The sequence below is a fragment of the Pseudophryne corroboree genome, chromosome 5 (assembly GCF_028390025.1).
Source record: "Pseudophryne corroboree isolate aPseCor3 chromosome 5, aPseCor3.hap2, whole genome shotgun sequence".
NCBI classification, from domain to species: domain Eukaryota; kingdom Metazoa; phylum Chordata; class Amphibia; order Anura; family Myobatrachidae; genus Pseudophryne; species Pseudophryne corroboree.
The window spans coordinates 647,233,992-647,258,336 of record NC_086448.1 but is presented as its reverse complement, the minus strand read 5'-3'; the positions used below and the strand labels follow the sequence as shown (position 1 = coordinate 647,258,336).

The 24,345-nt window shown below is 42.6% G+C and overlaps 1 protein-coding gene across 1 annotated transcript in view; it reads right to left on the bottom strand.

The window, feature by feature from the left end:
- Positions 1-11,884: 11,884 nt before the first annotated feature.
- Positions 11,885-24,345, bottom strand: part of LOC134929647 (desmoglein-3-like) — a 67,745-nt gene continuing 55,284 nt past the window's right edge. Inside the window, 4 exon segments of the mRNA XM_063925227.1 lie at positions 11,885-12,540; positions 12,622-12,949; positions 14,785-15,032; positions 23,679-23,724. Of these exon segments, the coding sequence (XP_063781297.1) occupies positions 11,885-12,540; positions 12,622-12,949; positions 14,785-15,032; positions 23,679-23,724 (1,278 nt within the window).

The following is a 24,345-nucleotide window of genomic DNA, read 5'->3' as shown; positions in this document are numbered from 1 at the left end:
TAATAATGCTTTTATGTTACATTTGTATTAGAGATGTGCGGTTCAGTTCTCCAGAAATCTGAATCCACACAAATTTTGTGTATTCGAACTGAACCATGCAGGTGATTCACACGTGATCGCTGGGCTGCTAAAATTGTTGTCCTGCGATCAGGAGTGTATATTCTCCGTGCAAGTGTGTGATCGCATGTGTACACCGAGCTGCTAAAAATCCCTCAGTTAGCGGAAGCTGCAAATCCATTCGCACCTCACTCACCATTGAATGATTTTTCTACTGTGTGCAGCCCAGGACTTACTCCTACAGTGCGATGAGAACGGGCTGATCGGGTCCGGAGCTGACGTCACAGACCCTCCCTGAAAATGCTTGGGAACGCCTGCGTTTTCCCTGACACAACCAGAAAATGGTCAGTTACCACCCACAAACGGTCTCTTCCTGTCAATGACCTTGCGAACGCCCATGCAAATTAAATTTTCGCACCAGCCTGTCGCTGACGGCAATGCCTGTTGTTGGCTGACGCATGTGCGCATTGCGGTGCATACGCATGCGCAGTCTATTGCTGATCGCCCGCTGAGCAAAAACACACAGCAGCGATCAGGTCTGAATCGCCCCCCAAACCTGGTCCAGATCCCCCAAAGAGATCCAATCAAGAGTCCAGTTTCAATTTTTTTTTATCAATGATCAGTGATTTTTTTTAAACCTGGGCCAAAATCCAAATCAGAACGAAAACACTTGAGGGTGGTTCTGTCGAAACCAAAACACGATGATGAATTAAAACCATAACCAAAACACAGGGGTCTGCGCAGATCTCTAATTTGTATATGTTATTTTGTTTGTATATAACATAACTACTGTATGAGGCCACTCAGGTAGAGCCATGTTACATTTACACAGAATTATGGTGGTCATTCCGAGTTGATCGCTGTGCAAACGCTATGCCGCCTCCCACTGGGAGTGTATTTTATCTTAGCAGAAGTGCGAACGAAAGGATCACAGAGCGGCTACAAAGTTTTTTTGTGCAGTTTTAGAGTAGCTCAAAACCTACTCAGCGCTTGCGATCACTTCAGACTGTTCAGTTCCTGTTTTGACGTCACAAGCACGCCCTGCTTTCGCCCAGCCACGCCTGCGTTTTTCCTGGCACGCCTGCTTTTTTTTGAACACTCCCTGAAAACGGTCAGTTGACACCCAGAAATGCCCACTTCATGTCAATCACTCTGCGGTCAGCAGTGCGACTGAAAAGCTTCGCTAGACCCTGTGTGAAACTACATCGTTCATTGTAATATTACATCGCACGTACGCATTGCGCCACATACGCATGCGCAGAAGTGCCGTTTTTTTTGCCTCATCGCTGCACAGCGAACGAATGCAGCTAACGATCAACTCGGAATGACCACCTATATACTGTATGTAATAGATCTAAGAATAGATAGTTATTACAAGACCCATGGTCTGTACATCTGTTAAAAAAAAAAAAAATCAAACAAACAAGTAAACATTACATAAATTAAAGCTAACTACTGAAGAGGTTCTAAAGTTTTAGATAACGTCAAATATTAAAGTGAGCTTACCAGCAATTCAGTTGCTTCTGGCTGTGTGTGGTACATCTATTTAGGGAAATGAAAGATTCATTAGGCTTGCATTGCACTACTACTGATTATAATATAGCTATAAATATTGTGCTAAGTTATGTTAAAGGAATACCTCTGTGCCATACATTTATACTTACCAGCACTTAAGTCGCCGTGGCCACTTTCAAGGTTGTTCCTTTTCTTCTTTCAGTACTTTGCTAATTACTGCTAGTACCAAACCCAGAACTGTTGCTTGCCTATAATCTTCTTTAATCCTCACCATCATTATCCCTTGATAAATTAGTGTTCCATGTGACTATCTACATAGTTGTTTTGATGAAAGAGAATCAGATTCACTTTCAAATAGAGAAAAGTGATAATTGTTTTAGCATAGGTTAAAATACTGGGGCCCACACTTTTAGGCATAGCAAATACAACAAACACCTTTAAAATATTGTTTAGAATATGGTTTGAGGGCCCCAAACTATAAAAGTAGAAATAAAAAAAGCTACACATTATGTTACATGAAAATGTTTTAAAATATACATAGCTGTTTATTTTTCTGAATATGTGTCTAGTAAATACTTTGTGTTCTTTACAGTCTATTGTTTCTATGCTCACTCCCACGTCCTACTAGATTAGCCACTAGTCTCCAAGACTTCACAGATGCCCTCAAACCCTCGCCTCTTCATTCAAGCCTATCTGCCCTCCCATCTCTCCTACCTTTCTTACCATTTTTGCCTTTTCTATTTAGGATGCAGGGGTGTGCTAAGAAAGGAGGGGAACTGTGTGCAGTCACCATCCAGGCCCCCTTCCCTCTAGCCAGCAGTGCAAGTGAGCAGGCAAAATGGCTTGCCAGTCATTTTCTCTGCTGCAGTTTCTGTCGTGGGACTCTATCATGAGTGCAGGGTGTATTATGTGGACCCCCTTGGATTTGAACTCTCAACAGTACGGGCCTCTCCCCTTCCTACCACTGCTCCCATGTTACTCTACCCCATGCTCCAGGGCATTGGTGTACTACCTATTACCGATGCTCGCCGTCTTGACTATAGTTGGATCTGCACTTCCATATTATTTTTCTGAATTTGTTGGTGACTGGTTTTATATATATATATATATATATATATATATATATATATATATATATATATATATATATATATACTCAGCACTCACCTAATTAATTTCCAAACTGTGTTTCATTTAAAATCAGGGACTGTTAATTTCCCAAAATTGGAATTTGTCAAAGCTCACCAACCGCTTCCCTTTCTGGTGAGTCCCTACACTGACGCATTGCTCTACACTTATTTGGCTCAATTTATTACACATATTTTATGCTGCTTTAAAGGGTTTAAGTCAGTGGTTCCCAAACGTGTTGGAATCATGGCGCCCTAGAGTATCAGCATTTTTTTCATGGCACCCCTAGAATTTTTTTTTTATACTGATAACTTTTGAAAAAAAAAAAAAAATTAATTGAATTGTGCCTAGTTGTAACCCTAAGGTTCAGTTATGTGGTGGTGTACAGTTTTGCTACTGATTATCCATGTGTTTTAATATTGGCAGCCACCAGCTGTGGTTTTGCCTATCACTTTCACCATAAATAATTTGATTTGGTCCTGGACCACCAGCCCGAGGCACCCCTACAAGTGTTACGAGGTACCCCATGGTGCCTAGGCACACAGTTTGGAAACCACTGGTGTAATTACTGGATCACTGGCTTAAAGAGACAGAACCATTATTTTACTGTAATTATTGAGCACCTAGAAATTATTGAGCATCTAGAAAATGAGCTGTCAAAACTTTACTTACACATGAGAAATAGGGTTGCAAGAGAAAGTGTGACCACAACATTTTGACATAAACTGTGCACAGATATTATATGTATAATGTCTGTGCATTGTTTAATAGCGTTAAATGTATTCTCTATTTGCCCCGTATATACAGTGCTGCAGACCAATTGTGGCACATTACTTATATAAATAATAATAGTTTAGGGGCCATTCTGTATAGTATTAGACACATTTTAACATAGAAAAACCTAAAATGACATTTACGTACACTTTCTTTTGTAAACATTAACTGTGGATTTTTCAAATGTGGTGTTACTTAATTTTACATAATAAGAGGGAATTGGTTAATCTGTTGAATATTAGACAAAGTATTATTTTTCTGCAATAACTACCTTCTCACTACTGAGAATGCTCCTCTATATGATGGCTATACTGACTGCTGAGAATGATCCTCTATATAATGGCTATACTGACTGCTGAGAATGCTCCTCTATATAATGGCTATACCAAAGGTTCCCAAACGCGGTCCTCAAGGTACCCCAACGGTCCTGGTTTTAAAAGTATCCATGCTTGTCCACAGGTGACTTAATTAGCACCTTAGACAATTCGATATAACCATCTGTGCTGAGCCATGGATATACCTAAAACCTGGACTGTTGGGGTGCCTTGAGGACCGCGTTTGGGAACCTCTGGGCTATACTGACTGCTGAGAATGCTCCTCTGTATAATGGCTATACTGACTACTGAGAATGCTTCTCTATATAATGGCTATACTGACTGCTGAGAATGCTTCTCTATATAATGACTATACTGACTGCTGAGAATGCTTCTCTATATAATGGCTATACTGACTGCTGAGAATGCTCCTCTATATAATGGCTATACTGACTACTGAGAATGCTCCTCTATATAATGGCTATACTGACTGCTGAGAATGCTTCTCTATATAATGGCTATACTGACTGCTGAGAATGCTCCTCTATATAATGGCTATACTGACTGCTGAGAATGCTCCTCTATATAATGGCTATACTGACTGCTGAGAAAGCTCCTCTATATAATGGCTATACTGACTGCTGAGAATGCTCCTCTATATAATGGCTATACTGACTGCTGAGAATGCTTCTCTATATAATGGCTATACTGACTGCTGAGAATGCTCCTCTATATAATGGCTATACTGACTGTTTTCTGTAGGGCATTTCTATGGGTTTGCTGAATGATGTCATATTAAAACTGGTCTTGCAGAAAATGCTTTAAATGTTGTCTTGGAACTGGCAGCCTCAAAAAGCCATAGAGGGCCATATTCAGGCTCCTAACTGCATGTTAAACAGCCCTGCTTACATTTACTATGTTCCAAATGATTATATTGTATTCTATGCATTGGGAAGGCCAACAGAAAGTTCCTTTTTAAGGTCACACGGTGCACTGCTACACAATAACAGACATAAACATTTATGGGGTGTCTGAATGCCAAGATTTATAGTAGAGAACAGAGGCCTCACAAAGTTTGGGCAAGTAATTCTAATGCTGTCCTGTATCACAATGTGTTATAATATGCTATGGATCACCAATTTCTATAAATAATCCCTGAAATGTCAGTATTGTGGTGTTTAAGGGATGCATCTTAGAAATAATTAAATAAATAAATAGGTCAGATTTATTTAAAAGTGCTTTATTAATATCTTCTGGAAAATACAAAAATATTGCATAAAGGTTACACAAAAATTCAGATCCTGTTGTAAAATACACAGTAACAACTTTTAAAGACAGACTGGAAATATTTGACAGACAAATTAATAGCTGTAACATTTTTGTTATCTTACAGAACAAAACTGTTATCTTGTAGACCAAATCTTGTGGTTGTCCCTAGCAAGCAACATGTACAGTGATGTTCTAAAGGTTTAAATACTTCTTTAAAAACTTGATGAAGTTGCCCATAGCAACAGACCTGCATTTACCTATCATGTTACAGAATATACTTTATAAATGCTTCCTCAAAGTTTATTAGTTGCTATGGGCAACTTCTCTACTGGTCCACTTCTTCACTCTTTTCACTGCTTGATACATCAACCAAGAAGCGTCACCGAGTCTGGTTGACACCCGATGCCCACTCTGTATTCCCCTAACATGCCAGAGGTGCTTGCACCTGAAAAGGGGCATGACTTAAGTTAAAGAGAGTGTGGCCTCAATGGGAATCCCGATTACATCACTCCGAGGGGAGCCCAGCATCCCTGTAGATGCTGGGCAGCCCCCGGTGACTAGTGCCTGCACTGTCAGCTCCTCCTCTATGACAGGAGCCAGGTGCTGCTGTAGAATGTCACACTGCAGCACCCAACTCCTGTCATTGTGGAGAAGCTGGCATTTGGAGGTCACCCCTCTTCTGACGCCACTGCATGAACCCCAAGATTATAAAAAATTCTAAGTTGATTAATCATAATAATAATAATACTAATAACACTTTCAAGGCACTGTTCTGCTAACACAGGAGTGGCGCACACCGTGACACTGCTGATCTGATTTCCCCCCAATCTGACTGGGAATTATGGGTAATGTAGTTTATTAACAATATGTGTGCCTAGAATATACTAAGCTCCATCCTAATATACAACACATATGGGCCTATATATATATATATATATATATATATATATATATATATATATATATATCTATAAAAGAAGTCCAATGACACAATGAAACACCAGTGCATTCACCTCTGCATGAACGCCTTGCAACAACTAAATGTGCCAACTCGAGACAAACTAACCCTGTCTCCATCATCCAACTACGCCCCGTTTGCTCAAGACCAAACCCACCCTTCTGGAACTGCAATTCGGAACAGTGACACAAAAACCCAGTAAGGAGATTTACTACATGTGTGTTTGTGTCTTGTATTATTTTTTCACTTTTATTTTTGATATTCCATCTAGGAAACATTGTATATTAAACTACATTAAGCTTTTTCAAGTAATCATATATTACAAATATAGTTCATTCTCAATAATTTTAGATCAAAAGATAAAAGTATATAAAGTATCTTTAATCCCACCCACCAAAAATACAATGAGAATGTACTATTTATTTGGGGCCCTCCCTGTATAAGATTTAACTGATAAGTATTTAAATGCAGAGAAGTGAAATGTATTTTTTTATGACTGTCTAATCTGTATTAACCAAATTCTAACTTATGATGATAATTTAATTTTGTAGGTTATCTTTACATTTTTACTTCTGCACAGACAAATTATGTAATAATGACATTATACTGTAGATAACTGAAAACTAAAACTCAAATTTGCTGAACAGCACATAACAAAACATAAAAAGACTTGTCACAAGCATGCAGCTATAACAAACTGCAAAAGACTAAAAAAGCTAAATAAATACAATAAAACACAAAATTACAGTGCTGCATGCTCAAGTGTTTCATGGATAGGGACATATATATGCCTAAACTACATGTTTGTCAATATAAATGAAATGAGAGGGCTGACCGTTGGTCATCCCTCTTTTAAAACAATATGTATGCATCATCTGGTGAAGACATATTGAAGTAGATCTTAATAGTAAATGATATGTGTTCTAAGTAAAATATATGAAGTCTTATTTTCTGATCACTTTCAAATAAATAAAGATGGAGAACTAATGGCCAAATACGTGAATGTAAATAACATGATATATATAGATATTGTGCAACATTTCGCACGTTTCTACAAAAAGAGGTTTGCTGCATTGAAAATGCAGGTTTTGGGGTTTAATTATCCTTAGCTGAGCCCTTGTAGGCTTTGTTAAATTTCGTGATTATAGGAACATCCTCAGGGATAGACTATCGAAGAAAAATAAGTATCAATCGCAAATACTATTTTTATTGGGGTATATTACCAAGCCTTGGAGAGGGATAAAGTGGAGAAAGATGAAAGGGGTCTATTCATGAAGCAGTGAAAAAGGTGGAGAAGTGAGCCAGTGGAGAAATCACCCATGGCAACCAGCATTGAAGTAAAATTTCTAATTTACATACTATACAGTTGTATGGAGCAACTTCTCCACAGGCTCACTTCTCCACTCTGTTCACTGTTTCATGAATAGACCCCAAAGCAAATCAGCTCCAAACTGCTGTGTTACAGGCTGTGTTTGAAAAATGACAGGAGCTGGTTGGTTGGTACTTTATCTCTCTCCAAGGCTTAGTAAATAGACCACTGTATCATTATGGGGTATTTGAAAGTGTTTAGTATTGTGAGGCATATAGGGTTCTAGTTAAAAAAATCCCCAAAAGTCCCAAACTGAAACAACAGACAGAGCATTAGGTTGGTTGGCTTCACATTTAAACACATATTGCTCCAAATGTAATAGCCTGCAGGTTGTGAAAATTGCCAATGTTTTAGGGATTTAGCTGCCAGATTTAAGCGTCAATTTCTTTAAAGGCAAAACCGGTTTGAGTTAGCCATGAAAAAACGTGTGACTTTTTATCTTGTGGCTAAATTGATGAAACACCGGCACTTTCTACAACCCGCAGACTATTACATTTGTACTATTGAGTAAGCCGCATAAAATAACAGACATATATCACATATAATCTATTGCTTTTATATAAAAATAAATCAGGAAGACTCAGACTACCGAAAACATAATCTATAGTAAAGCATGCCTGAGGTTGAAGAAAATGTGAAGAAAATCTTTTTTTTTTGTATATTACAATTTTTTTAATTTCTATTTACAATGCCAATACACCCAAATGTAAATGTATTGTGAGCACTAGACCAACTATAATGAAATCCCCTAACACTGTTATTGTAGGCTTAATCTAACAAGCATTAGTTACCTACTTAATAAATATGTACATGCCTTGGAGTATAAAGAAAAAGAAAAGCAAATAACTGCTGTTTATCACTAGACCACCACCAGAGGTTTGTAAAAGGAAAGTCTGACTTCTGGAAGCAGTCACATAAGCTTCTCTACCCTAACTGGCAGAATGCTGGGCTCTGTAATATGTCATCAATTAAAGTATAGCCCATCAAGCTGGCATGCCTACCGTGTCAGGTACATTCAACACCTTCCCTCACACCCACTGCAGTGCAATAAATAATCATGGGATCTGCATGTAGATAATTTCAGGAACCACAGTCAACCTGCTAGTTAGGGGTAAGAGGTGGGCTATGAAACCCCTCCTAGCAAGGTAGAGACATCAATGTTAATGAGTAAGAGACAACCTATGAATCTACACCTATATTTAAATCACAGCTCCATGCATGTTTTCAGTGTAATGCTATAACAGTTGAAGATTACCAGACTATATCCTGTTTAGGGCACCACAATAACTCTTGTGCTTATATGAAAATTACAGCTCTGTTTACAAAGACAAAATCTTGATTACAGCTCTGTAACACTTCATAGAGGCTGCAGTCACCAGGTTGTCAGTGGCAATGTCGATATTCATTATATCACACCACAATGTCAACATTCATTGGGGGGAATTCAAATGTTTGAAAAGTCAGTTGGGTGTCTGTTTTTTTCCAGTGTATTAGATAGGAAAAAACAGACACCCAACTGACTTTTCAAACATTTGAATATTCCCCATAGTGTCAACATGGTTAAAATGTTGACATGGTCAAAATGTCAACATTTGCATTAAGGTCAGTGTTAAGGTTAGCGTTATGGTTAGGGTTACCATTAGGGTCAATATAAGTGTTAGCATTATGGTAAGGGTTATCATTAGGGTTAGGGATACCATAAGGTTTAGCCTTATGCTTAGGGTTACTGTTAGGGTTCAGGATACCATTAGAGTTAGGTTAAAGGTTAGCTTAATGGTAAGGGTTACCATTAGGGTTAGGTTAAGGGTTAGCCTCACTGTTGCCATTAGGGTTAGTGATAGAATCGTAGTAAGAATACATTGTCGACATTACATCATCGTCAACATGATCAGTGTTGACATTATGAACATGTCAACATATTTAATGTTAGCCTAATGATATTCTCACCAGAGATATAATATAACAAACCCTATCATATGTGTGCATAAAGAAACACTCTGGGGGTGAGACCTATGTCAGACTCTGTAGGGTTATATGCATAAATCACTCCACCAAACACCTATGTGACCTGCCGATTTGTGTGAAGTTGAGGATGGAGAGGTGGAATGGGAGAAGGAAGGGACAGACTAAAGTAGGCCGAGTATAGTAACTTAGGGGCTGTTGGTGTAATTAAGAACAGATGTAGACCAGCACAGAGACACATATAGTATACAGTATGTGTGCCCAACATGAATTGTGTGGATGTGCAAATACACTATGATGATGATCTCCACCACTAAAGAGCATCTATATGTGCTTTCTTTGTTGCCCGTGCATATATTGTGTGTGTGTGTGTGTGTGTGTGTGTGTGTGTGTGTGTGTGTGTGTTTTAAAAAGAAGGAGGGTGGTATACTGTGTATTTTTTTTTTTACAGTTTTAGATTTTATGTGTATTTCACAAGTAAAACAAATGTCTTAAAAATGGGTGTAAGTACTGGTGACTTAGTACACACACTAACGTTGCAGACCTGCATGCATCATCATGTAATAGTTGCAACTTTACAAATGGCCAGAGTTGCAGCATTTTTAATGAGTTGTAGTAATCTCAGCCTCAGCCCTAATCATTTACTCATCTTTGGGATTTTTCTCTAAATGGTGTCATGACTTAAGTAAGATTGTATTCTCTAGTGCAGGCCTGGCCAACCTGTGGCTCTCCAGATGTTGTGAAACTACACATCCCAGCATGCCCTGCCACAGTTTTAGCATTCTCTAATAGCAAAACGGTTGCAAAGCATGATGGGACTTGTAGTTTTACAACAGCTGGAGAGTCACAGGTTGGCCAGGCCTGCTCTAGTGGCTAAAAGCTGACACTCATTTAATATTTAAATACTAATATTCCATTTACGGGAAACCTTTAGGAGTTTTAGTTCTATAATGGCATTGGTCTGGGTGTGTGTGTCTGGTTCAGTTCCTACCGATGCATTCAGAGTGCTTCTGTATCGGTCACAAAACCAATATTTTTGCTAATTTTTGCTTGCAAACAATGGAGTCACAAAGGAAAATGAGCAAAGATTTCCCACCATACTGAAAGGAAATGTGCACAGTCAGACATCATGGTGATGACCAGCCACAGAGAGTTCAATGTGCCTCTAAAAACAAACTACAACATTTTCGACAGCACCACTACCAAAATAAAAATTGACCTAATTTATTACCAGTTATTTATATAACGCACACATATTCAGTCCCTGCCCCAGTGGAGCTTACAGTCTATGTTCCCCATCACATGTACACATACTTACACACTGGGGTTAATTTTTTTTATTGGGAGCCAATTAGCCTACTAGTATATTTTTGGAATGTGGGAGGAAACCGGAGTAGCCGCGGGAAAGCCACGCAAGCATGGGGATGTGGTGGAAATTAAACCAAACACTCAGTGGAGGCAGTAACGCTAAACATTACACCATCTGTGCTCCCCTAATTTACAATTTCTGAATTGGAAAGAGCAATTATGTATTAATGAAAGAAATTATACCAAAAGGAATATTTGTTATACACAGTAATTGACAGTTGTAATTTTATTTTCTGAACAAACACCAAGTATCCTTATTAACACTGCTGCCGTTCTTGTTGAAATAAGATATACAATGCAATAACTTAGGTCATGTAGTTAATGTGAATCCAAAGTGTTATCAGTGATCTATCAAATGGGACCTTTATTTATATTTACAGCACAGTATCACAATTTTAATTTACATATATTACATAACTTTAATAGCGTTTGGGATCTCTAAACACTTTGGCCAACATGAATAAAATCAGAGTACAAATTGTTGTATAGTAACAGAAACAAATATAAAGACATTCCTAATGCTGGTTATGGCAGACTAAATTCACTGACAGCTACGTATTCTATGATGGAACACAGGTGTAACTAGGAATCTTTGCACCTTCATTGACCCTCATATTTCCAGTTCCATTGTCAGCACAATTGCTCATACTACATTGTAATGTTTTTGTTTTTAGTTTCTCCTTTATTGTGTCAACCAGTGGCGGCAGTGGGGCTGCTGCGCAGTCCAAAATCAAATAGGGGAGCCACCGCAACTGCCAGTGAGTACCATCAGCGATGTTTGCCAGTGTTTGGGGTGGCAATTGATGTGGCTCCCCTATTTGAATCTTGGACTGCGCTGCAGCTCCACACCTGGAGCCACCACTGATCTCAACCATTTTTTCCCAAATGTGGTATTCCCACTTCCCAATTGCCTGCACACTTAGCTGCTCACCCTTAAATACCCCTCTGATGAAACAAAATAAAAATAATTCTGGTCACTAAAGTGGCCAGATTCTGGGCCTTAAATACAAGTGGTCTTAAACAAGCAGCGAAACCCAGTTGGGTCTTCCCTGAACCATGTTAGTGAGTAATCCCAAATATGTCTGAATATGTTACTATTTACTGGTTTGTGCAATGATTAATGGATTCCTATACAGTTAATTGGAGTCTATTTCTAGAGGATTGAGACATTTATTGTTTAGTATATTGGACTGTGCTGTACTTTGTGACAGTGCTGCGGGTTAGACTTGGAGAAGTGGAGCCTACCGATTGTGTTAGCAAAGGTTCTGCACTCAACATATGCGTTTTTACGGCTGGACCAGACCGTACAGTTTTTTCTGTTACATATATATTTTGAGAACTACCCATCTCAGGACGAATGGTTAAATTTCCTTGAACATTGGACACTGGCTGTATCAACCTTTCAGTGACCATAACATTCTGTGCATCACCTAAATCTGCAATGTTGAATGTATTAGACAGCCTTGAATCTCTGGGTGCAACGACTCTTTCTCTTAGTACAACATTAGACCCATCTGAAAAATTTGACATATTTGGCAATTCTATAATGTTTTGAATGCCAGATGCTGGGCGGACCACCCTCTCTGTCACAATGACATTGGATCCATCAGGTATGTTGGAAAATACTGCATGTGGTGCAGAGGCTGATTCAACCATCCGTTCTGTTACCAGGATATTAGTTGGCATGCTGGGCTCTACACTACGTACTACCGGTCTCATAGTACCCCCAGAAGTTGTGTAAGTCTCAGTTACAACTACATTGCCTGGAATGAAAGCTTCTGATACAGGCCTAGCTGGTTGAAGGTTGGCAGATACAACTAAATTGCCTGGAATGAAAGTTTCTGACACAGGCCTAGCTGGTTGAAGGTTGGCAGATGAAAAAGAGCTGCTAGTTACATGTGTAGAACTGCTAATAGGTATAGATTGGTTTCCATAAACAGTCAAGCTAGAATCATCAAACATATAATTTGTATCAGTTTCTACTATTGGAACATTAGCAAATAATCTTGGCTCATCACCACTTGAAATAGGATCGATCTCTGAACCTATGCAGATTTCTGCCAGTGTTTTAAATTTTGGTCCCAATGTATCCAAGAAGGCATCATCCAAGTCATCGGCAATAAAACTGCAGCACCCTACAGAACCAGCTGGGCTTCCAATGCCTTCATTATCGTATATAAGAAGACAATCATTTGATGGGCGACTCTCATCTTCATTGGCATAAGATTCTGCTTTCTAAAATAATACAAATCATACCATTTCCTAGTAAATGCAGCTGATAATATAATTATTCTGTATCACTTATGCAATAAACAACTAATAGGCGTCATAACTTTTTTTTAAATAACCCTTTTGTGCAAACTGGAACTCTGATGGTCACCTGTCACTTGGACTCTTGAAATTTCAGTATTTCAATAGGGTCCTGGCTGGCACTCATACATAGGGCTGGATGTAATGGCTTGCAAGATGGCCAGAGCTCCGAGACTCCGGCTAAACTCAACCAGGTTTTGCCTGGAGAATGCCATAAAGACACACCTGATGAGCCTATTGAAATCTGCATTTTGTGAGTACAACCTGTAAGGGGCATCCCCATAAATATTCACTTGGTGGTGGACATTTGATTATCTTAACAAATTGGGGACTTTTTGTGTGGCTGTGTTTATTTATATTTCCCATAAAGGGAAAATTTGGAGTGTCTTTGTTTGTTTTAATTGCACCAGAGAGGAATAAATAACAGCTAGTTTGTGTATGGATGTCCCCAGTGCTCTTGCAATCAGGAACTGGCTGTCATTTCTAGCCAAAGTTCTCTGTCCCTCACCATGCAGATCATTAAAGAAGATAGCTAACGGAGTTCTCCAAGCAAGCCCACCATCAAGGGGGGACGGTGGGGAAGCCAGTCCTGGACTGAGATGGGGCCCGTGTGGTTGCAGTCAGGATCGGGGGGCCAGGCCAGCTGCCTGCCTGTGCAACGGAATGTAACCATGGAGGGACAGAGCGCGGTGGTATTCTTATTACAGAGCCGGCCGTGAGCCAATCGGAGTTCACGGACCGGCGGCCAATCAGGAACTGCCTGTAAAAATACAGCTTCAGCTCTGTGTCGTGCGTGGCTGCCCACCAATCCCGACTGCTGCCTCCCAGTCCCCATCACAATGCTGCCACTGAGGTAATGAGCAATGGGGCAGTGTGTTTGTGTGTGCGCGTGGGAGGGCATAGGGTCTGCTTTATTTCTCAGTCCCGGGCCCCATCATTTCTGATGGCAGCCCTGTCCCCAAGTGCTGCAAGTAGGCCCTGATAAATTGAGTGAATGGTGAGGGTAATTGTATTGTTATTTTATTTTGCTGTCTAGTGGCACAATATATAGCTAGATATACATACTGTACATATATGGTCTCACACATGGGACATGAATGGCTTACCCGGGGGAATGCACTGATAGGGGCCCATGCTTAGGGAGGTTACCAGCCTCCAGAGGGTCTGTAGTCATCTACCATAGGGGCTTAGCTAACCGTTAGAGAGTGCATTTTCTGGGCCCCTTGATTGATATATATGTAGTAAATACTACTAGTCCATGCATGATAATGTACCAGATTAATATCAGCAATACACTGTAGAAAATATACCGTAGTCCTGTGCAGTATAATGTAAGATATGTATATTGCATAATTAAAGTGCACAGTTTGGAATCTGAGGAGGGCGTGGGCCTTCAGGTAATGGGTCCACCGGTGGTTTACCCTGTACCCCTGTGGGCCAGTCTGACCCTGTGCTCTCATAAGAAACAAGTTAATGCTCACCTCTACAAATAGAGGGACCACTCTGACACTGGTGTGGGTACAGGAATAATGACACTATAACTTTGTTACTGAACGGCTAGCATATGCTTGGACTATACTTCCAGCAGATACATTTGTAAAGAAATATAATTCACACATGCTTGGGATAAACATGCCAGTCCAAAGACTTGACCAGCAGGCAGACAAATGGTCACCAGCCATTCTATACCATCACCCTACATTCGTTCTATAGTTGTACCTTTTGAATTAAGAGTGTAGTAATATGCATTTATGTCTTACCTCAGCAAAGTAGTTCTCCACGTAGGCCATGCTCACAGTGCCGGTTTCTTTGTATGGTGGTGGTAGAGAACCAGCCATATTACTCTCTCCTCTAATGCCAGATTCGAAAAATTGGCCCCCATGTCCTTGGAGAGTATTTGTTTCAAAACCGTTACCAGAAGCATTTATCATGCCACCTGTAGCTACTGCTCCCACTCCGCTTCCGATACCTGCACCCAGCGCACCCATGGTATTACTTGTGTGAACCTCTAAAAAAAAAAGAAAAGAAATAGAAATAGAAGTTAATAGAAATGACAGAAATAATAGATTGGGAGGTGTGATACATCTCCCAATATCAAGCTAGTCAAAAATAATTGCTAGTAACCTCAAATATACATTAACCACTCACATCACATAATGGATGCCAGGACTAAAGTATGAGTATAGTCCACACTTCCACATTTTTAAAGATATAGGAAATGTACAGTACGCAGAAAAAATACAATGAACAAATGACGCTAATGTAAAATATAATTATATAATGTATCTATTGATAAAAGATATAAGGTCTATATAACAAACCCTTGGAGAGAGATAAAGTGGACAAAGTACCAGCCAATCAGCTGCCATATTACATGCCGTGTTGGAAAAATTACATTTAGGAGCTGATTGGCTGGTACTTTATCTCCGTCCACTTTATCTCTCTCCAAGACTGAGTACATTGACACCATTGTTAAATATACTTTAACAGCTATATACTGTGGCTACTGTCTGTCAATAAACTTCTGTGTGGTTTATGACCTTAATACTTATAAAGTCACTTGATAAAGTCATGCAAGCATGTTGAAACGCGTTAGTAATCTACCATTGCCACTCCATAGTATGTGAGACCCGAGTGGCTATAGCAGATGAGTGCTCCCGCTCAGGACCCATCCCACTGCTCTAACATATCTGGCTACCTTAATTACTTGGATTGTCTACGTCTTCCATTAGTAGTTAACAAGCTGCGATTATGGGCTTCATAGTCCCACAGTGGAACTTGACAGCCAAGGTGACATATCAGCTGATTACATACTGCTCTAAGCACTGCAGGACATTGCAACTGGCTCTGCAGGACATTGCAATATTGCGGCTGGCTGCATCCCTGTTTCTCCAGTCTTTTCTGGTAAGGACTTTGTTTTTCATATACTGATTCAATATAGCAGGCTACCATAAAGTAGAAATACACTATATGTCTCTACTTATTTATACACATAAATCAAATATTAAATGGACTTTCATGATTAACGGACCACAATTATTATTGGTATATCTTTTACTAAAATATTGATTCAAGCTAAAGGCCAGTACTCACTGGCCGATGCGGGAGAGGTGTGTGCTGAGCGCTTCGCTCAGCACACATCTCTCCCGCTGCTCAGCACAGCGCAATGTGTGCTGAGCGTGCGGGGGGAGACGGGGGGGGGGAGCTCATTTCACCCGGCGGGTGAAATGAGCGACCTGCTAGATTGGCCTGCATGTCAGGCCAACATAGCACCAGCGATAGCGATGCACAGGGCTGCGCATCGCTATCGCTGTGGGGGCTACACACGGAGCGATCGCTGCTTAAAATCTAAGCAATCTAGTCAGATTGCTTAGATTTTAAGCAGCGATCGCTCCGTGAGTACCACCTATAACAGCATCTCTCTAGTCCTTAATTCCTGATGTAAGACGGAAATATACATTATAAAGTATTCTACAGAATTGTACTTTGTCTTAGTAGATGAATATAAATGTAATACTTGTGTGATATATATTATAATGTGGTGTGTTCTACTAGAAGGTGATAGCCTTGAGATAGCCTTTTCGGTTTAACCATAACATAGTTGTTGCCAGAGTACAAGATAGCTATTGCTATTGAAGAGAACACTCAGCTACCGAACAAAATAAAGAATATGATAAGAAGATATATTTTATTTTTATAGAACTTTTATTTTGATCAGCCTTTGTCATTTTATATATATATATATATATATATATATATATATATATATATTTAGATACATAAATACACTTGTGTACCAATAAAGATAATAACTGATGTACTTTACTAAGATATATTAAAAACCACACTATAAGGCCTTAGACCAGGCATTTTCAACCACGGTCCTCAAGGCACACCAACAATGCAGGTTTTAGTGATATCCAGGCTGCAGCACAGATGGTTAAATCAAAATAACTGAGCTACTAATTAAGTCACCTGTGCTGGAGCCTGGATATCACTAAAACCTGCACTGTTGGTGTGCCTTGAGGACCGTGGTTGGGAATGCCTGCCTTAGACAGCAGTGCATGAAACACGTGTGAGAGATTGAGAGTGCCTGCCAAGCCATGCCCCCCATGCTTCATTTTATATTTTAGGAACTACTATGGGGTAAATTTAATAGGGTGTGAGAAGCTGGAGGTGCGGGACTTCTTGCAAAAATGCCCATATTTTTAAAGCGGCAATCATTTACAAGGCAAAACCAATCTGGTTTTGCCTTGTAAATGATTGCCGCTTTAAAAATTTGGCCATTCTCACATGAAATCCGGCACCTCTGGCTTTATGCACCCTGTTACATTTACTCCATGTGTCATTATAGTTAAACTGTTTTTCTTTATATAGATTTATGTATTTTCAATAAAGATTAACTGCATACCTCCCAACTTTGTTCTTTTGTGGAGCGGGACACTCGCGCTGCTTCGCCGCACGCGCTCCCGAAGAGGGGATGTGGCCTATGAAAAGGGGGCGTGACTTCGCGGGAGAACCCGCAATCGCGAGCCACGCCCCGTTTTCGTCACTGAGGGGGCATGCCCAGCGCTCTGTGAGCCGCTGGCATGCTCCCTCTCCCTCTGACTCCACTGAATAGACGCTGTGCGCTGCGCACAGCGTCTATTCACCGCTGCTCTGCTACGCAGAGCAGCGATTGACAGAGCCTCCCAACTGACCCCCCCACCGCGGGACACTGTGGCCCGCGGGTGGGACAGCGGGACAGTCCCCAAAAAACGGGACTGTCCCGCGAAAATCGGGACAGTTGGGAGGTATGTAACTGTATTGTATTACTTTTGGAACCATAAGATTTTTTATTTACTCCAAGCGCTATCTTTCCTTATGTTTTGTTTCTCTTACGTCCTAGAGGATGCTGGGGACTCCGTAAGAACCATGGGGTGTAGACGGGCTCCGCAGGAGACATGGGCACTCTAAAGACTTTAGATGGGTGTGCACTGGCTCCTCCCTCTATGCCCCTCCTCCAGACCTCAGATCCTGTGCCCAGAGGAGACTGGGTGCACTGCAGGGGAGCTCTACTGAGTTTCTCTGAAAAAATACTTTTTGTTAGGTTTTTTATTTTCAGGGAGCACTGCTGGCAACAGGCTCCCTGCATCGTGGGACTGAGGGGAGAGAAGCAGACCTACTTAAATGATAGGCTCTGCTTCTTAGGCTACTGGACACCATTAGCTCCAGAGGGTCGGAACACAGGTCTCACCCTCGCCGTTCGTCCCGGAGCCGCGCCGCCGTCATCCTCACAGAGCCGGAAGATAGAAGCCGGGTGAGTATGAGAAGATAGAAGACTTCAAAGGCGGCAGAAGACTTCTGATCTTCTATGAGGTAACGCGCAGCGGTACCGCTGCGCGCCATTGCTCCCAACACACACACACACACTGATGGCACTGTATGGGTGCAGGGCACAGGGGGGGTGCTCTGGGCAGCAATTATTAACTGGGGACACTGGCATAGATATATACTGCGGAGGCAGTATATTGCAAAACCCCCCGCCAGTATAAAGATTTGAGCGGGATCGAAGCCCGCCGGTATATGGGCGGAGCTTGATTCCTCAGCACTAACCAGCGCCATTTTCTCCACAGCACGCTGCAGAGAAGCTGGCTCCCCGGACTCTCCCCTGCTGAACACAAGTACAGAGGGCAAAAAAGAGGGGGGCACATTTAATTGGCGCAGGGAGTATATTTATAAAAGCGCTGTACTGACTGGGATTTTATTCCAGTGTCCAGGGGCGCTGGGTGTGTGCTGGCATACACTCTCTCTGTCTCTTCAAAGGGCCTTATTGGGGGACTATCTCCATATAGATAAATATCCCTGAGTGTGTGGGGGTGTCGGTACGTGTGTGTCGGCATGTCTGAAGCGGAAGGCTCATCTAAGGAGGAGGTAGAGCAGATGATTGTGGTGTCTCCGTTGGCGACGCCGACACCTGTTTGGCTGGATATGTGGAATGTTTTAAATGCAAATGTGTCTTTACTACATAAGAGAATGGACAAAGCAGAGTCCAGAGAAAAGACAGGGAGTCAATCCATGGCTTTGGCTGTATCACAGGGCCCTCCAGGGTCTCAGAAACGTCCCCTGTCCCAAGTAGCAGACACAGATACTGACACGGATTCTGACTCCAGTGTCGACTACGATGATGCGAGGTTACACCCAAGGGTGGCCAAAAGTATTCATTATATGATTATTGCAATAAAAGATGTTTTGCATATCACAGATGACCTCTCGGTCCCTGACACGAGGGTATGCATGTTTAAGGAAAAGAAACCTGAGGTAACCTTTCCCCCATCTCATGAGCTGAACGCGTTATTTGAAAAGGCTTGGGAAACTCCAGACAAGAAACTGCAGATTCCCAAGAGAATTCTTATGGCGTATCCTTTCCCTGCACAGGACAGGTTTCGGTGGGAATCCTCGCCCAGGGTGGACAAGGCTTTAACGCGCATGTCCAAGAAGGTGGCGTTACCGTCTCCAGACACGGCAGCCCTCAAGGATCCTGCTGATTGCAGACAGGAAACTACCTTTAAATCAATTTATGCACATACGGGTGCCTTGCTCAGACCGGCAATAGCGTCGGCTTGGGTTTGTAGCGCTGTAGCAGCTTGGGCAGATACCTTGTCATCTGACATTGATACCCTAGATAGGGATAGCATTTTATTGACCTTAGGTCACATTAAAGACGCAGTCTTATATATGAGAGACGCTTCGAGAGACGTTGGGCTGTTAGGTTCGAGAGCCAACGCCATGGCAATTTCTGCTAGGCGAGCCCTGTGGACCCGCCAATGGACGGGTGATGCCGACTCAAAAAGACATATGGAAGTTTTACCTTACAAGGGTGAGGTTTTATTTGGGGAAGGTCTCGCGGACCTGGTTTCCACAGCTACCGCGGGTAAATCTATTTTTTTACCTTTTGTTCCCCCCCAGCAAAAGAAAACACCACAATATCAGATGCAGTCCTTTCGGTCGCCTAAGTCCAGAAGAGACCGGGGCTCTTCCTTCCTCGCCAGAGGTAAGGGTAGAGGGAAAAGAATGCCTGCTACGGCTAGTTCCCAGGAGCAGAAGTCCTCCGCGGCTTCTACTAAATCCACCGCATGACGCTGGGGCTCCTCTGAGGGAGTCCGCGCCGGTGTGGGCACGTCTTCGACTCTTCAGCCACGTCTGGGTTCAGTCAGACGTGGATCCTTGGGCGATGGAAATTGTATCCCAAGGCTACAAGCTGGAATTCGAAGACGTGCCTCCTCGCCGATTTTTCAAATCGGCTTTACCTGCTTCTCCCCCAGAAAGGGAGATAGTTTTAGCTGCAATTTAAAAACTGTGTCAACAACAAGTGATTGTCAAGGTTCCCTTAGTGCAACATGGGAAGGGGTACTATTCAACCCTGTTTGTGGTCCCGAAACCGGATGGCTCGGTCAGACCCATTCTAAATCTAAAATCCCTAAACCTGTACTTGAAAAAGTTCAAATTCAAGATGGAATCGCTCCGGGCAGTTATCTCCAGCCTGGAAGGGGGGGATTTTATGGTGTCACTAGACATGAAGGATGCATACCTTCATGTCCCCATATATCTCCCTCATCAGGCATACCTGAGATTAGCTGTACAGGACTGTCATTACCAGTTTCAGACGTTGCCGTTTGGGCTTTCCACGGCCCCGAGGATTTTCACCAAGGTAATGGCGGAAATGATGGTGCTCCTGCGCAGGCAAGGAGTCACAATTATCCCGTACTTGGACGATCTCCTGATAAAAGCGAGATCGAGAGATCAATTGCAGAAAAGCGTGTCGCTCTCCCTGAGAGTGCTGCAGCAGCATGGCTGGATTCTAAATCTACCAAAGTCACAGTTGATTCCAACGACTCGGCTATCTTTCTTAGGCATGATTCTGGACACGGAACAAAAGAGGGTTTTTCTCCCGATGGAAAAAGCCCAGGAACTCCAGAACATGGTCAGAGACCTGTTAAAACCGAAAAAAGTGTCAGTCCATCAATGCACTCGAGTACTGGGAAAAATGGTGGCGACCTACGAGGCAATCCCCTTCGGCAGGTTCCATGCGAGGACGTTTCAGTGGGACCTTCTGGACAAGTGGTCGGGGTCCCATCTACAAATACATCAGAAAATATGAGCCTGTCCCCCAGGGCCAGGGTGTCTCTCCTGTGGTGGCTGCAGAGTGCTCACCTTCTCGAAGGTCGCAGGTTCGGCATTCAAGACTGGGTTCTGGTGACCACGGACGCGAGCCTCCGAGGATGGGGAGCAGTCACACAAGGAAGAAATTTTCAGGGACTATGGTCAAGCCAGGAGGCTTGTCTACACATCAACGTACTGGAATTGAGGGCCATATACAATGGCCTACGACAAGCGGAGAATCTTCTTCGCGACCTACCGGTTCTGATTCAATCAGACAACGTCACAGCTGTGGCTCATGTAAACCGCCAAGGCGGGATAAGGAGCAGAGTGGCAATGGCGGAAGCCACCAAGATTCTTCGCTGGGCGGAAAATCACGCAAGCTCTCTGTCAGCAGTCTTCATTCCGTGAGTGGACAACTGGGAAGCAGACTTCCTCAGCAGACACGATCTCCATTCAGGAGAGTGGGGACTTCATCAAGAAGTTTTTGTAGAGATAACAAGTCAGTGGGGACTTCCACAAATAGACATGATGACGTCACGCCTCAACAAGAAGCTTCGGAGGTATTGTGCCAAGTCAAGGGACCCTCAGGCAGTAGCAGTGGATGCCTTGGTGACACCATGGGTGTTTCAGTTGGTCTATGTGTTCCCTCCTCTTCCGCTCATCTCAAAAATACTGAGAATCATAAGACGAAAAAGAGTGCAGACAATACTCATTGTTCCGGATTGGCCTCGAAGGGCCTGGTATTCAGATCTTCAGGAAATGCTCACAGAAGATCCGTGGCCTCTTCCTCTCAGGGAAGACCTGTTGCAGCAGGGGCCCTGCGTGTTCCAAGACTTACCGCGGTTATGTTTGACGGCATGGCGGTTGAACACCAAATCCTAGCGGGGAAAGGTATTCCGGAGGAAGTCATCCCTACTCTGATTAAGGCTAGGAAGGGGGTGACGGCGAAACATTATCACCGCATCTGGAGGAAGTATGTATCTTGGTGTGAAGCCAAGAATGCTCCTACTGAAGAGTTCCATCTGGGCCGTTTTCTCCACTTTCTACAGACAGGAGCCTAAAGTTAGGCTCCATTAAGGTACAGATTTCGGCCCTATCAATTTTCTTTCAGAAGGAATTGGCTTCTCTCCCAGAAGTCCAGACTTTTGTAAAGGGAGTGCTGCACATCCAGCCTCCTTTTGTGCCCCCAGTGGCACCATGGGACCTTAACGTGGTGTTACAGTTCCTAAAATCTCACTGGTTTGAGCCTCTTCAAACGGTGGATTTAAAATTTCTCACTTGGAAGGTGGTCATGTTGTTGGCCTTGGCATCTGCAAGGCGGGTGTCCGAATTGGCGGCTTTGTCTCACAAGAGCCCCTATCTGATTTTCCATGTGGATAGAGCAGAATTAAGGACTCATCCTCAATTTTTGCCTAAGGTGGTTTCATCTATTCATATGAACCAACCTATCGTGGTGCCTGTGGCTACGGGTGACTTGGAGGATTCCAAGTCCCTTGATGTAGTCAGGGCCTTAAAAATTTATGTAGCCAGGACGGCTCGGGTTAGGAAAACAGAGGCACTGTTTGTCCTGTATGCAGCCAACAAGCTTGGCGCTCCTGCTTCTAAACAGACTATTGCTCGCTGGATCTGTAACACGATTCAGCAGGCTCATTCTACGGCTGGATTGCCATTACCAAATTCGGTAAAGGCCCATTCCACTAGGAAGGTGGGCTCTTCTTGGGCGGCTGCCCGAGGCGTCTCGGCATTACAGCTTTGCCGAGCGGCGACTTGGTCGGGTTCAAACACTTTTGCTAAATTCTACAAGTTTGATACCTTGGCTGAGGAGGACCTCCTGTTTGCTCAATCGGTGCTGCAGAGTCATCCGCACTCTCCCGTCCGGTCTGGAGCTTTGGTGTAATCCCCATGGTCCTTACGGAGTCCCCAGCATCCTCTAGGACGTAAGAGAAAATAAGATTTTAAACCGGTAAATCTTTTTCTCCTAGTCCGTAGAGGATGCTGGGTGCCCGTCCCAGTGCGGACTAAATTCTGCAAGACTTGTATATAGTTGTTGCTTACATAAGGGTTATGTTACAGTTTTGATCAGTCTCGGGCTGATGCTGTTTTGTTTCATACTGTTAACTGGCTCGTATGTTCCATGTTGTACGGTGTGGATGGTGTGGGCTGGTATGTATCTTGCCCTTAGATTAACAAAAATCCTTTCCTCGTACTGTCCGTCTCCTCTGGGCACAGTTCTCTAACTGAGGTTTGGAGGAGGGGCATAGAGGGAGGAGCCAGTGCACACCCATCTAAAGTCTTTAGAGTGCCCATGTCTCCTGCGGAGCCCGTCTATACCCCATGGTCCTTACGGAGTCCCCAGCATCCTCTACGGACTAGGAGAAAAAGATTTACCGGTAGGTGTAAAATCTTATTTTTTTTGTTTTTTAAATAGGAAATGTAAGATCAGTGAAAAAGACACAATAAAAAAAAGCTGTGAAATGTATATTCTTTTTACCTTTACAATTATTAAACTTACCAGAATAAGCTGGGCCACTTGAGTTTATTAGCATACTTGTCATATCCTGTGTAAGAAAAGAGAATGCACATTTGAGATTGATGTATTAGTTAACATCTTATTCCAAATTACTGGAGTTTTATCACAATGAATAACATCCAAATGGTACATTTCCTGACATTAGTATTATTCATCCCATAAGCCATACCTCCAAACTGTCTCAATCTTGGCGTGGCAGTCCCTGCGGTGGCAGGGGTGTGGTGGGGGGGCTTAGGAGAAGTGGGAGGCTCCCTGGCAATCGTTGCTCTGCTTAGAAATTCTGCTTAGGAGAGCAGTGATGAATAGATGATGTGTGCATGTGCACGCCATTTATTATTCACAGGAGAGGGACTGGGGTCATGCCATGCAGCTCCCAGAGTACTGGGCATGCTCTCAAAGTGACGGAAACGAGGGTGTGGCACCCAGACATGGCATTCCTACAAGGCCATGCCCCCTAGCCACACCCATTAACTTCCCACGAGTGTCTCTCTTTTGGCCAGCAAGAATTTGGGATGTATGTATGTACAGCACAGATTTATAAAAAGATTCTTACTAGTTGGGCACAAGCAGTATATGCCTACTGGCTGACAAAGGCCACCATCGCGGCTTTCATTTTGAAAGCCGGAACAGCCTCCAGGTACACAGGGGG